At 38.9% G+C, this 13,484-nt stretch overlaps 1 protein-coding gene across 2 annotated transcripts in view; it reads left to right on the forward strand.

The window, feature by feature from the left end:
• JAK1 (Janus kinase 1) overlaps positions 1–13,484 on the forward strand; it is a 143,425-nt gene that overhangs the window by 14,882 nt on the left and 115,059 nt on the right. The window contains exon 1 of one of the 2 annotated variants that reach the window (XM_082453360.1): positions 5,680–5,744. The exons of the other annotated variant lie outside the window; for it this stretch is intronic. Coding sequence (XP_082309486.1) covers positions 5,695–5,744 — 50 coding nt within the window. The 5' untranslated portion in view covers positions 5,680–5,694. Of the gene's footprint in view, positions 1–5,679; positions 5,745–13,484 lie in introns of those variants that run through there. 2 annotated transcript variants of the gene reach the window in all.

Genomic DNA, 13,484 nt, shown 5'->3' on the forward strand with positions numbered 1-13,484 from the left:
CAGCTTGTGCCTGCTAGTGAGCAGCTGGTCAGTAATAGAGTAGTATTGATCACATGAGTGCCAGGCACAGACACTAACTGTGGGTTTGTCTTGTGGAAGACCTATTTGATTGTTTGGCTGGCATTTCTTTTTTTGTGTTTTTCCTTTTGTCAAGAGAAAAACCACTTGACATAGCACCCCTAATCTAATTAGACCTTAATGGAGGTAACAGTTATATTAAGAACAGCAAAAACAAAGTGTTGAGAGGTCATTACAGATAAAAAGGTGCTCTCTTGTATAACTTTCATTTGAGACTTCAGGCAACTGAGATTCAGAGAGGTGAAGTGATTTTGAGTTAGCCCCAAGCCCTGTACTCACCCACTGTGCCCCGTGGCTGCACTGCTCTTGACTGGTTTTGGGGAACTGCACAGCCTGTAATGCCTCCCCTCTTACAGTCTGCTCAAGTCCAGCTGCCCACGGGTGCCTCTGCTGCCACCTGGTTTCACAGAGCCTCCTGGAGGCCTCGTCTTCAGGCCTGCTGCCTCTGGTCACACTCAAGGCCCTGCCCACATACCACATGCACCTGTCTTTGTCTTGTTCTTGCAGCGGCGCCTGCTCTCAGCACATTCTCACCGTGGGAATGAAGCCTGGGAAGTAATTCGGTCAAGGTATTTATGACTGAAACAGGGTGCCTCAAAGCAGACAATCTGCTAACCCTGACTTGGGCCTCTGAGGAGGGAAAGGTTTTTATTTCTTCTTTTCCTTTTACCTTTTTCTTTAGTCATTAAAAAGCTTCAGGCTGTGAATTAAAACTAATTGTAACTTTTTAATTTTATACAAGAAAGATACATATTTTATGGGATCTCCATTGATCTGTATTGTGTTTCCTTTCTGGAGACATTAGGCCCTTGCATTTTTAGTTGCTTCTCTGAAGAGTTATTTTTGAATTAATTTTAGATAATTTATCCAAGCTATGTTCAAAAAGTAGTTTCATATAGAATACTGTTAGCCATTCTTGCATTTACTTTTAGAGAAGTCAGGATGTAAGCCTAATATTGGCCCTTACGAGGCAGTCATTAGAAATTTGCTATGGCTAATGCTGAATTCTTTAAAAATTTATTTAACATTTTAAAGAAATAACGTATTTGCATTATATGAAAATGAGAAATAAATAATTCTAAGATGTCACTCATAAACATTTTTGTTAATATTTTAGTGTCTATTGTTTCAGACTTTGTTTCATGCATATATGGAACTATAAGTTAAAAAATTTCCAAGGAGATCATAGAACATAGTGCTGTAATCTGGTTTGTTCACCAAGTGACTTCTCATAATTTTACCCCTATGAGGTAATAACTTTTGGTTAAGGTGACAGCTTTTTATGGTACATGGTGTGGATGAATGAAAGTTTGCTTACCTAACCCTTTAATCTGTTGCATATATATTATTTGTTTTTCCTACTATAAATAATCCTGTTATAGACATCTTTGTGCCTCCATTTTTTTTTCTTTTTTTGAATTTTCTGATTATTTCCATTAGGAGACTGTAAATGGTATTGTTGTCTGAAAGTTATTCACATTTTAAGATTTTGGGTATTATTTATGCCATGATTTAAAAAGCACACACTGTATTTTAACAGAAATATCATAAATCTGCCCAGTTGGTTTTCTAGGACAGTAAGTTCTGTAGGTTTCTTGACAAATAAATGGTCCTGGGGACTGTGGGATGCCTGAGCAGTGCTTCTAACAGTTAGATCTTCCCCTGAGCACTGTAAACATTCTGGGCTGCCAGATTCTAAGATTTGCTCTGGAGGTGTGAGATGGAAGCCACCTTATATAGCTGGAAGATAATCCTGGGGAAGAGACAGGCTTTGTCATTTTTGTGTTTACCAGGTGTGCAGCATTGAACCTTTAAAACCCTTCCAAGTAAAATAGGGTCTTCCCCCCCACCCCCCCTTATGATTAAAATGCTGGCTGCTAATCTTTCATTATAAAGAGAGAGCAGTTTCAGAAGATGGATCATTTCCTGATGAGTGGTTGTAAAGATTTCACATGGATAGTATTCCCAGTGTTGTGAAGTTATTTTATTGGTCAGGTCTGCTTCAGTGAAATCAACATGGCTAGCTTATCTTTGCAAAGACTTGTGACAACAAGTTCATAACTACACTCCCTAGGGAGCGCAGTTTACTTTTAAGATTTTGCTTCAGGCATCTCTCTGCAGCCTTATGCTGTGAGTCTTTAAGATTCCAGATATGAAACTGGTTTGACATTAATTCCTAGCATGACAGCTTTTTAGATCTCCTCTTTGCCTAAGTCAGACGAAGTCTGCAGAGCTAGCAGCATTCCTTCTCCCTTTATTTGCTCCTTTCTCCATGTCTCCTGGTTCACAAAAGAGTCATTATACCTAGGCAGTCATAAACATTATTGATTAGATTTGTATTTAATAAAATTAGACCTTGTCAATTATTAGTGAAAACCAAACCAAGGGAACCTATAGTTACGGAGCATTGAGTTGAACAACTTGGAAAGGGCAAAGTTCTTCAAATAAGGCACAGATAAAAGATCTTATCTGTGTATTCTTCTGTTCTTTGACTTAAGTATTAGAATGTTCCTCCAAAACCTCAGTTTTCAGGGTAATGCTTAGGTGTTCTTTTATGTTATACTTCAGATAATTTAGAAACACTTGTATTTCTAAATTTATTTCTATTTTATGCATTGTATATCTCTCTCTCTGTATAATCTAGTATAGATTTAGATTGATAATTTTTTAAAAATTATTATTGTTTCTTCAGAAATGTAAAAATATTCTGGCCTAACACGATGATGTATTTACCAACTGGAAAGATTGTGTTAAATTTGGAATTGTACTTACTAAATTATGGAACTGTGTACTACTGTTCTAGTACGTGATACTGCAGATAAAATTTCAAAGGAACTGTGGAGAGAAAATTCGTATAAAGGGTCGTATTGCTCAGTGAAATTGCTTTTCTTTTGGATGTCCCTATTCTCTTTTGGTGTTTGAGCTGTGGGGGGAGGAGGTTTGCACAGGAAAGGTGTTGGGATTTATTGGCCCAGATAACTGGAGCCTCTAAAGGGTAGGGGAAGAGAATCTGTGAGCTCCAGCGATGTCGAGGCATGATCTCTTTAGGAGTCCTACGTGGTTCTGCTTTTCTTTCATTGGTCTCATTTCTTGCCACAGTGAGGTTTTCTCCAAATGGCTCAAAAGAGAACAACTGGCCACCCCAAGGTGGTGTTCTTCTGGCTTCCATTTGTCACATCTCTCCAAAGGACTTTTGCTTGGGTCACCCCTTGGTCACGTAGGTGGACAGTGATGAGTCAGACCTGGGTCATCAGTAGGGGTCAGGGCAGGACACTGTGATCTGTAGTCCTAGCAGGACCACGTGGGATGAGAGGTTTCTACACAGATAGAGACAGCAAATGTCTAACAACGTCTTGAATTGGCAGTTAAAATTTTTTTCTAATTGTGGTAAAATACACAACATAAAATTTACCATCTGGATCATTTTTAAGTTACAGTTCAGTAGTGTTAAGTACATTCACATCATTGTGCAACCTATCTCCAGAACGCTTTTCATCTTGCAAAACTGAAACTCTCTACCCATTAAACAACACCCCTCCACCCCATCCTCCCCTCCCCCCAGCCCTTCGCAACCACCATTCTACTTTCTGTCTCTATGAATTTGACTACTCTATGTAGCTCATTTAAGTGGAATCACAGTATTTATCCTTTTGTGATTGACTTATTTCACTTGATGTAATGTTCTCAAGGTTCATCCACATTGTAGTATATGTCAGAATTTCCTTCCTTTTTAAAATTGAATAATATTCTATTCAGTGTATGTACCACATTTTGTTTATCCGTTCATCGACGGACACTTGGGTTGCTTCCACCTTTTGGCTATTGTGAATAATGCTGCTATGAATATGGATGTACAAATATCTCTTCGAGATGCTGGTTTCAATTGTTTTGTGAACTGGCAGTTTTTTACAGAACTCTTAAGTCAAACAGGTGAACTAAGTTCACCTTTTTCCATAAAAAACTGCCCTTTATCTTAACCTCCCTCTCATATCACCTTCACTGGTTACCTAAGCCATTTTGTGGGGCTTATTTTGACTCATCTCTCCTGCACTGTTAGTCACCAAGTTTGATAGATTTTTAACTCTTGAATATCCTTTTAGTCCAATAGCTTCCCTGAGTATGGTTTGTCCTCAAGGTGCTCTGTGAGTAAAGAATTTCATGTTCAGATAAGTTTGGGAATCGCTTGATGTTGCTTAGTTTATCCTTTTTTTGGAGAACTAAAATAAGAAACTATTGAATATTACTCAGTCAACTGTTTTCCAGATATATGACCATGGAGCTACCTTTTCACTTAACACATACGAAGTTGAGAAAGAAATACTGTTCTCACTGCTCTTTGCCTTTTCACGCCCACTCCTTACTGCCTTTCTGTAGGTTTCATCTCTGGCTTGGATTGTAACCCAGTCTCTGAAATCAGGGGGTTTAAATCTTTTTTGTCTTATTGATCCATTTGACAGTCAGTTGAAGCCTCCTTTTCTTGGGATAAAACAACTTACACAATTAAATACGTAAGATTACAAATCATTCACTGATTTTTTTAGAGAAGAGCTGTCCTCTTGTTCATTCTCAGTTGTTGCAGCCTGGAAATATTGTATGGTGGGGAGTAGTATGGGCAGTGGAGTTTGGACAGTCTGTGTGGACAGGTTATTTAACTTTCTGTGTCTCAGTTTACTCATCTGTAAAACGAATATAATAATAGTACCTATTTCATAGGGTTTTATGAGAATTAGGTGAGTCCTTATATTCAAAGCACTTAGAACAGTGACTGGTATATATAAGTGCCCAATAAATGTTAGTTGCTATTTCTGTCCTCCCTCCCTCCCTCCGTGGTAGTATCATTTTTTATCATCTTACTGCAAAAGATGATTTACGATTCCTGTGAAGTTCATTATTCAGTGATTTTGCATGCATTTCATAGTTAATCCTCAACGAAGGAAAAAAAATGCATCTGATAATGCTCTCAGTAATTAACTTTTTTGGAGCTCATTAATTTGGAAAATATAGATCATCCTTTTATTAGCGTAGAGCAGGGGTCCCCAGTCCCCAGGCCACGGACCGATATTGGTCCACAGCCTGTTAGGAACCGGGCCGCGCAGCAGGAGGTGAGCAGCGAGCAAGTGAAGCTTCATCTGCCGCTTCCCATCGCTCGCATTACGGCCTGAACCATCCCCCACCCCAAGTCCGTAGAAAAATTGTCTTCCACAAAACCGGTCCCTGGTGCCAAAAAGGTTGGGCACCGCTGGTGTAAACAGTTTTAGAGGAAACACTGCAGAAGGAAGTGTGGTTATGAGTGAGCGACTGACTTAGAGGATTTTTATTTTTACTGAGACTTAAATATTTTTTCTTTGAGAGTTTCAGCAGGTAAGAGCATGAGTTTCAGTCATAGCCCTGTGACTTTGGACATGTGACCTAATGGCTTGCCATTTACTATGTACCACCATTTACTTATTTGCAGAAATGAGGCTGGTTATACTTAACTAGGGTTAATTTGAATATTAATGAGATAACATATGCAGAAAACTTTCCTGTGATAGGTGATCTGTAAATGGTTTCACCTCTTCTCTCTTTCCAATGGAGGCAGAAGAGAATTCCTGTGTAATCTGTTGCTCAGCTCTGATGCTTCTCACTCTGTGGTGGCAAATTTGCCTCTTACCAAGGCTTTATTGGTAAGCATTTTTAACTTTTCATTATTATTATTGTTATTGGTGTTGTCGTTGTTGATATTTTGTTTGACATGGGTACTGTATTCACATGCTTCAGAAAGTAAACCAGTATAACTTAGAACAAATTGAAAGGCTTGCTCCTGTTTTTGTCACTGTCAGCTTCCTTCCCTGCCCCCTTAAATAACCTCTTTTATGCATTTCTTGTGTCCAGATACAATTAAACACAAGTATATATTCTTCTCTATTTTTATACAAAATGTAGCATACTCTATATACTATTCTGTACTTGCTTTTTTCATTTTACAGTATTTCCTCCTCTCTTTCTGTATTAGGACCTGGAATATTTCCTTATTCTTGTGTGTGTGTGTGTACATGTATGTATGTATGTATTTATTAGAGCGCCAGTGTGTTCTGTACCATGGTTTACTTAACCAGTCTCCATATTCATGGATATATTATTTGTTTCCATGCTATTATCACTGCAAACAGTGCTTCTTTGTATAATCTCATATGTACAAGGTTGGATAAATTCCCAAGGTTGTTGGGTTAAAAGATAAGTGCATTTATAATTTTTTAAAAATAATTTTTATCAAGATTGTAAATTGCTCTCCACTGGGTTCATACCATTTTGCATACATTGGCATGTATTTTTTTGCACTGCAGACAGCTCTCACCCCACCCTGCATACCATTTTTTGAGCTGCTGTCTTGGCAATGTGGAGGGAGTTGTACAAGTGGAGGAGATCCCATCTCATATTTCCTAAGTTGTAGTGGGCTGTTCAAGTCTAGTGTTTTCCAACCTGAGTAATAGGACACAGAGTTATACTGTGGTGTGAGACTAGGCATTCTGCCCATCCTGATCTACTCTTATTCCTGTCTTGGGATCTGAGGATGGAATGGCTGGTTGTATTGTGTGCCTGGTACCAAGTAGGTCTGGGGGACAGTCACTTGCTTTGTACATAAAATATTATTGGCTGCTGTCTGCTTTTTTGGAAGTTATTTTTAAGAAGTTATATTCACTGTTTTTTGCAAAAGTTATTCTTATTTATTGAAGATTTAGAATCCAGAGAAAAGAATAAAAGCCACTTGGAATCCCATAACCGTAGTCAGTATTGTGATGAATATCCTCTCAATCTTATGTGCACATGCCCAACATAAATTGTGTTTATACACTGCATGATGTTTTATAACCTTTCCTTTGTTTATTAGTGAATCATGAATATTGTTCCATTTTCCAATAATTATACGTATATATACATATGTATATATATACATAATTACATATATATACGTGTATATATATATGTTATTATTTTTTTCAGTGTAGAATTCTGTTAGATGGCTTCACCGTGATTCTGTGTTCCTGGATGAATATTTAAGATTGTTTTGTTAGTCATTTTAAACAACTTTGTGATGAAGAGCCTTGTAGCTAAATCTTGTATATCATCGTTATTTGCTTAGAAGAAGTTGCTAGAAGTAGAAAGAACTTCTGGGTCAAAGGACATTTACAAATTGCTCTGCAGAACTCACATGCTGTTTATATTTCTAAATGAGAGTACTTGCTTTGTCACATTTAATCAATTTGTGGATATTATAATTTTAAAAAATTTGCCAGTCTATTAGTAAAAAAATGGTAAATCTCTATTTTACTTCATAGATATTTGGTTATTAGTATATTTAAACTTTTTATTTCATGTTAAGAACTCATGTTTTCTTTGTGGATTGCCTTGTCAAGCCCTTTGTCCATTTTATTTTTTTAAATTTATTTTTATTTTTTTTAAAGGAATTCCTTAATTTTTAAAAATTTTATTTATTTATTTATTTATTTTTGGCTGTGTTGTGTCTTCGTTTCTGTGCGAGGGCTTTCTCTAGTTGTGGCAAGCGGGGGCCACTCTTCATCGCGGTGCGCGGGCCTCTCACTATCGCGGCCTCTCTTGTTGCAGAGCACAGGCTCCAGACGCGCAGGCTCAGTAGTTGTGGCTCACGGGCCCAGTTGCTCCAAGGCATGTGGGATCTTCCCAGACCAGGGCTCGAACCCGTGTCCCCTGCATTGGCAGGCAGATTCTCAACCACTGTGCCACCAGGGAAGCCCTGTCCATTTTATTATTGGTGTGTTTTTTTCTTTTTTATTTTTTTAAAGCTATATGTTAAGAATATTAACTTTTTGTGGTACATGGTACAAATATTTTTCTTCAGGTTGTTTGCTTATATATTTAGGGTCTTTTGATACAGAAGTTTTATATTTTCATGTATTCAAACCTATCAAACATTTCTTTTTTTTAAAAAATTTATTTATTTTATTTATTTATTTTAGGCTGCGTTGCTTCTTCACTGCTGCACGCGGGCTTTCTTCAGCTGTGGCGAGTGGGGGCTACTCTTCGTTGTGGTGTGTGGGCCTCTCTCATTGCGGTGGCCTCTCCTGTTGCGGAGCACGGGCTCTAGGCACATGGGCTTCAGTAGTTGTGGCTCGTGGGCTCAGTAGTTGTGGCTCACGGGCTCCAGAGCACAGGCTCAGTAGTTGTGGCACACGGGCTCAGTTGCTCCGTGGCATGTGGGATCCTCCTGGACCAGGGCTCGAACCCATGTCCCCTGCATTGGCAGGCAGATTCTTAACCACTGCGCCACCAGGGAAACTCCAGGGTTTCTACTTTTGATGTCATGTTGGAGAGACCTTTTGACTTCCCTAATTATATAAACATTTATTTCTATTTAGACTTAGTATTAGGTATATTTGATATTTTTAAATGACGGAACACATTTTAGTATGTGGTGTAAGATGAATGCTAGGTTTCTTAATATTTTTTCTAACTGGCTATCCAGTTGTCTCACCACAAAAAAAATTATCATTCTTCCCACTGACTTGAAATCCATGTCTTTAAAAATTGTTCTGTTTTCTTAAACATACTTGAAAATTTATACTAAAACTCTATTAAAAGGACATTAGAGCTCTGGACTGTTTTCAGGCAGTTGGTGCCAGGGTGATATTAAGGAGGTAGCTTAACCCTCTCTTTGACTCGATTTCTTCTGTGAAGTCAGAACTGACCTTCAACCAGAATCGTTAATGAGGATCTGATGAGATAATGGATACAAATCATGAAGTTCTGTATAGAGAATAAGTGTTTATAATACTACTAATTAGGATGGGGCCAGGTATTCCTGAGGCTCTAGAGCCACACTTAAACTAGTAACACAACATAATAAAAGGTTACATTTTGTGTTTGGGGCATATTAGAAAAACCAACAAAAGAGCTTCTCTGGCATTTGAGTAATTTCCCTAATGGGAACAGATAGAACCCAGTCATTGAAATAAAAAAAAATTTTTTTTATCTTGATAGGGATTAAATACAGTAGTTAATTTCCTTAATGATTAAACATAGAAAGCAAATGTAATGCTACACTTTTCACATTATGATATTCTTCATTTGGTCTTTTTCTTTCTTTTTTTAAAAATTAAGACAGTTACTTTACTTTGAACACGGAAGTGGTATAAGCAACTGTATAGGCTCCATGATACGTTCTTCTCCCATTCTGCTCCAACCCCAAGATAAAATATTGGGAGAAAAAATGTATTATATTTGGTTAATTATGTTATCTACTATTGCTTGTTCTAAGGCAGGCATGGCATTGACTGATATCTGGCTTATGGTCTAAGAATCATATTCACATAGAGCATGCTAAGTAGTTGCATTTTGGGAAATGAAACTTTCATTTGGGTTACAGTTGAATGTGTGTGCAAATGGAGAGTTACTGAACCACTATTCTTGATTAATTAAAGAAGGTGAATGTGATTTGTCTACATTTTCACAGTTCCTTCCATGTAAACATCAGTTTTGTTGTTCCTTTTACTGAAAAATATTCTGATGAAATAATCTTGCAAAGGAAAGATAATCTAGCTTTGAGTCTACAATAAAAATGCAAAAAGTAAACAATAGTCAATACTTAATTTTCTGCTCAGTTATGTTTAGGACCTTTACAAGTAGTGTATTAGTCTCTAGAGAACACCACGGTGCTGCCTGTGCCAAAACTTTCATGTACTCTCCTTGAGCATCAAGATGGTCCACCCTGGTTCTCCAGTGACACAGTGTGTAGCGGTGATAAGTTCCTGCAGGAATTGTTAGCATGTCTTCTTTCCCCATGAAAGTCTGGGTCCACTGTCCTCTTTATCTCTTATACCCAAATATCTGCTTCCCTCTAAGATATATCAAATTTTATTATTCAGATGTTCTTCATAAAACATCTTAATCTTTTCTTCTAGTTTGGTAGTTTATTTGCATATAGTTATTCTGTTCATCCAGGAGTAATTTCTCTCTTTTTGGATTTTGTCTAATTCTGGATCATTCTCATATTTGTTAGCAACCTGTTTCCAGTAAAAGACACCAAACTGATATAGTGGCTCTAGGCTGACTGGACTTCAGTTGATTGAGTTTCCACTGGTCCATATACCATATCTCTTCCATCTTCCCTGCCTCACCTGGAGAATTGCCCGCAAATCATGGGGGATGGGGGTGTGTGTGGACGGGGCACTGATGAGACACAGCTCTTCATTTGGTCTTTAGATTCAGATATTGCCAGTAAACTTATAGAGTCAGGTACATGGATTCATATTGGGAATTTGATAGTCACTGACTTTGAGACCATAGGTAAGTCATTTCATGCCTCTGAGCTTTGGTTTCTTCATCTGTAAAATGAAGTGCCTTTGTAGGAGTTTGAATGTAATATCACAGCTCTGAGGCCTCTTTCCAGCACCAATTTCTTGGAAAGGAGGCCAGTTTTTTTACATTCCAACCAAGGGAAATTTGAAATAACTGTTAACTTACTTTACTTATCTTGTCTCTAAAATACAAGCCAAATGATCTTCATTTTTACCTTTCATGTCTGATTATTAAGAGAGTAATAAGATAAGCCTCAGTGAAGCAGATAAGCCTCAGATAAGTCAAATGAAAGAATTTCCAGTAATGTCATTGTGTTCTGTATTTAAAAATGTTTCAAAGATCAGATCAGAAATAAATGAAAAAGAAATGAAGGAAACAGTAGCAAAGATCAGTAAAACTAAAAGCTGGTTCTTTGAGAAGATAAACAAAATTGATAAACCATTAGCCACACTCATCAAGAAAAAAAGGGAGAAGACGCAAATCAGTAAAATTAGAAATGAAAAAGGAGAAGTAACATCTGACACTGCAGAAATACAAAGGATCATGAGAGATTACTACAAGCAACTATATGCCAATAAAATGGACAACCTGGAAGAAATGGACAAATTCTTAGAAAAGCACAACCTTCTGAGACTGAACCAGGAAGAAATAGAAAACATAAACAGACCAAACACAAGCACTGAAATTGAGACAGTGATTAAAAATCTTCCAACAAACAGAAGCCCAGGACCAGATGGCTTCACAGGCGAATTCTGTCAAACATTTAGAGAAGAGCTAACACCTATCCTTCTCAAACTCTTCCAGAATATAGCAGAGAGAGGAACACTCCCAAACTCATTCTGCGAGACCACCATCACTCTGATACCAAAACCAGACAAGGATGTCACAAAGAAAGGAGACTACAGGCCAATATCACTGATGAACATAGATGCAAAAATCCTCGACAAAATACTAGCAAACAGAATCCAACAGCACGTTAAAAGGATCATACACCATGATCAAGTGGGGTTTATCCCAGGAATGCCAACATCCTTCAATATACGCAAGTCAATCAATGTGATACACCATGTTAACAAATTGAAGAATAAAAACCATATGATCGGTTTCGGAGGATTAACCAAGATGGCGGAGTAGAAGGATGTGCTCTCACTCCCTCTTGTGAGAGCACCAGAATCACAACTGGCTGCTGGACAGTCATTGACAGGAAGACCCTGGACTTCACCAAGGAGGATACCCCACGTCCAAGGACAGAGGAGAAGCCACAGTGAGACGGCAGGAGGGGCGCAATCAGAGTAAAATCAAATCCCATAACTGCTGGGTGGGTGACTCACAGACTGGCGAACACTTATACCACAGAAGTCCACCCACTGGAGTGAAGGTTCTGAGCCCCACGTCAGGCTTCCCAACCTGGGGGTCTGGCAACGGGAGGAGGAATTCCTAGAGAATCAGACTTTGAAGGCTAGTGGGAATTGATTGCAGGACTTTGACAGGACTGGGGGAAACAGAGAGCCCACTCTTGGAGGGCACACACAAAGTAGTGTGCGCATCGGGACCCAGGGGAAGGAGCAGTGACCCTGGGGGAGACTGAACCAGACCTACCTGCTGGTGTTGGGGGGTCTCCTGCAGAGGCGGGGGGTGGCTCTGTTTCACCGTGGGGACAAGGACACTGGCAGCGGAGGTTCTGGGAAGTGCTCCTTGGCGTGAGCCCTCCCAGAGTCTGCCATTAACCCCACCAAAGAGCCCAGGTAGGCTCCAGTGTTGGGTTGCCTCAGGCAAAACAACCAACAGGGAGGGAACCCAGCCCCACCCATCAACAGTCAAGTGGATTAAAGTTTTACTGAGCTCTGACCGCCACAGCGACAGTCAGCTCTACCCACCACCAGAACCTCCCATCAAGCCTCTTAGATAGCCTCAACCACCAGAGGGCAGACAGCAGAAGCAAAAAAAACTACAATCCTGCAGCCTGTGGACCAAAAACCACAGTTACAGAAAGACAGACAAGATGAAAAGGCAGAGGGCTATGTACCAGATGAAGGAACAAGAAAAACCCCCAGAAAAACAACTAAATGAAGTGGAGATAGGCAACCTTCCAGAAAAAGAATTCAGAATAATGATAGTGAAGATGATCCAGGACCTCGGAATAAGAATGGAGGCAAAGATTGAGAAGATGCAAGAAATGATTAACAAAGACCTAGAAGAATTAAAGAACAAACAAACAGAGATGACCAATACAATAACTGAAATGAAAACTACACTAGAAGGAATCAATAGCAGAATAACTGAGGCAGAAGAACGGATAAGTGACCTGGAAGACAGAATGGTGGAATTCACTGCTGCAGAACAGACTAAAGAAAAAAGAATGAAAAGAAATGAAGACAGCCTAAGAGACCTCTGGGACAACATTAAACGCAACAACATTCGCATTATAGGGGTCCCAGAAGGAGAAGAGAGAGAGAAAGGACCAGAGAAAATATTTGAAGAGATTATAGTCGAAAACTTCCCTAACATGGGAAAGGAAATAGCCACCCAAGTCCAGGAAGCGCAGAGAGTCACATACAGGATAAACCCAAGGAGAAACACGCCGAGACACATAGTAATCAAAGTGGCAAAAATTAAAGACAAAGAAAAATTATTGAAAGCAGCAAGGGAAAAACGACAAATAACATACAAGGGAACTCCCATAAGGTTAACAGCTGATTTCTCAGCAGAAGCTCTACAAGCCAGAAGGGAGTGGCATGATATACTTAAAGTGATGAAAGGGAAGAACCTACAACCAAGATTACTCTACCCGGCAAGGATCTCATTTAGATTTGATGGAGAAATCAAAAGCTTTACAGACAAGCAAAAGCTAAGAGAATTCAGCACCACCAAACCAGCTCTACAACAAATGCTAAAGGAACTTCTCTAAGTGGGAAACACAAGAGAAGAAAAGCACCTACAAAAACAAACCCAAAACAATTAAGAAAATGGTCAGAGGAACATACATATCGATAATTACCTTAAACGTGAATGGATTAAATGCCCCAACCAAAAGACATAGACTGGCTGAATGGATACAAAAACAAGACCCATATATATGCTGTCTACAAGAG

Source organism: Balaenoptera physalus (assembly GCF_965194825.1).
Source record: "Balaenoptera physalus genome assembly, chromosome: 1".
NCBI classification, from domain to species: Eukaryota; Metazoa; Chordata; class Mammalia; order Artiodactyla; family Balaenopteridae; genus Balaenoptera; species Balaenoptera physalus.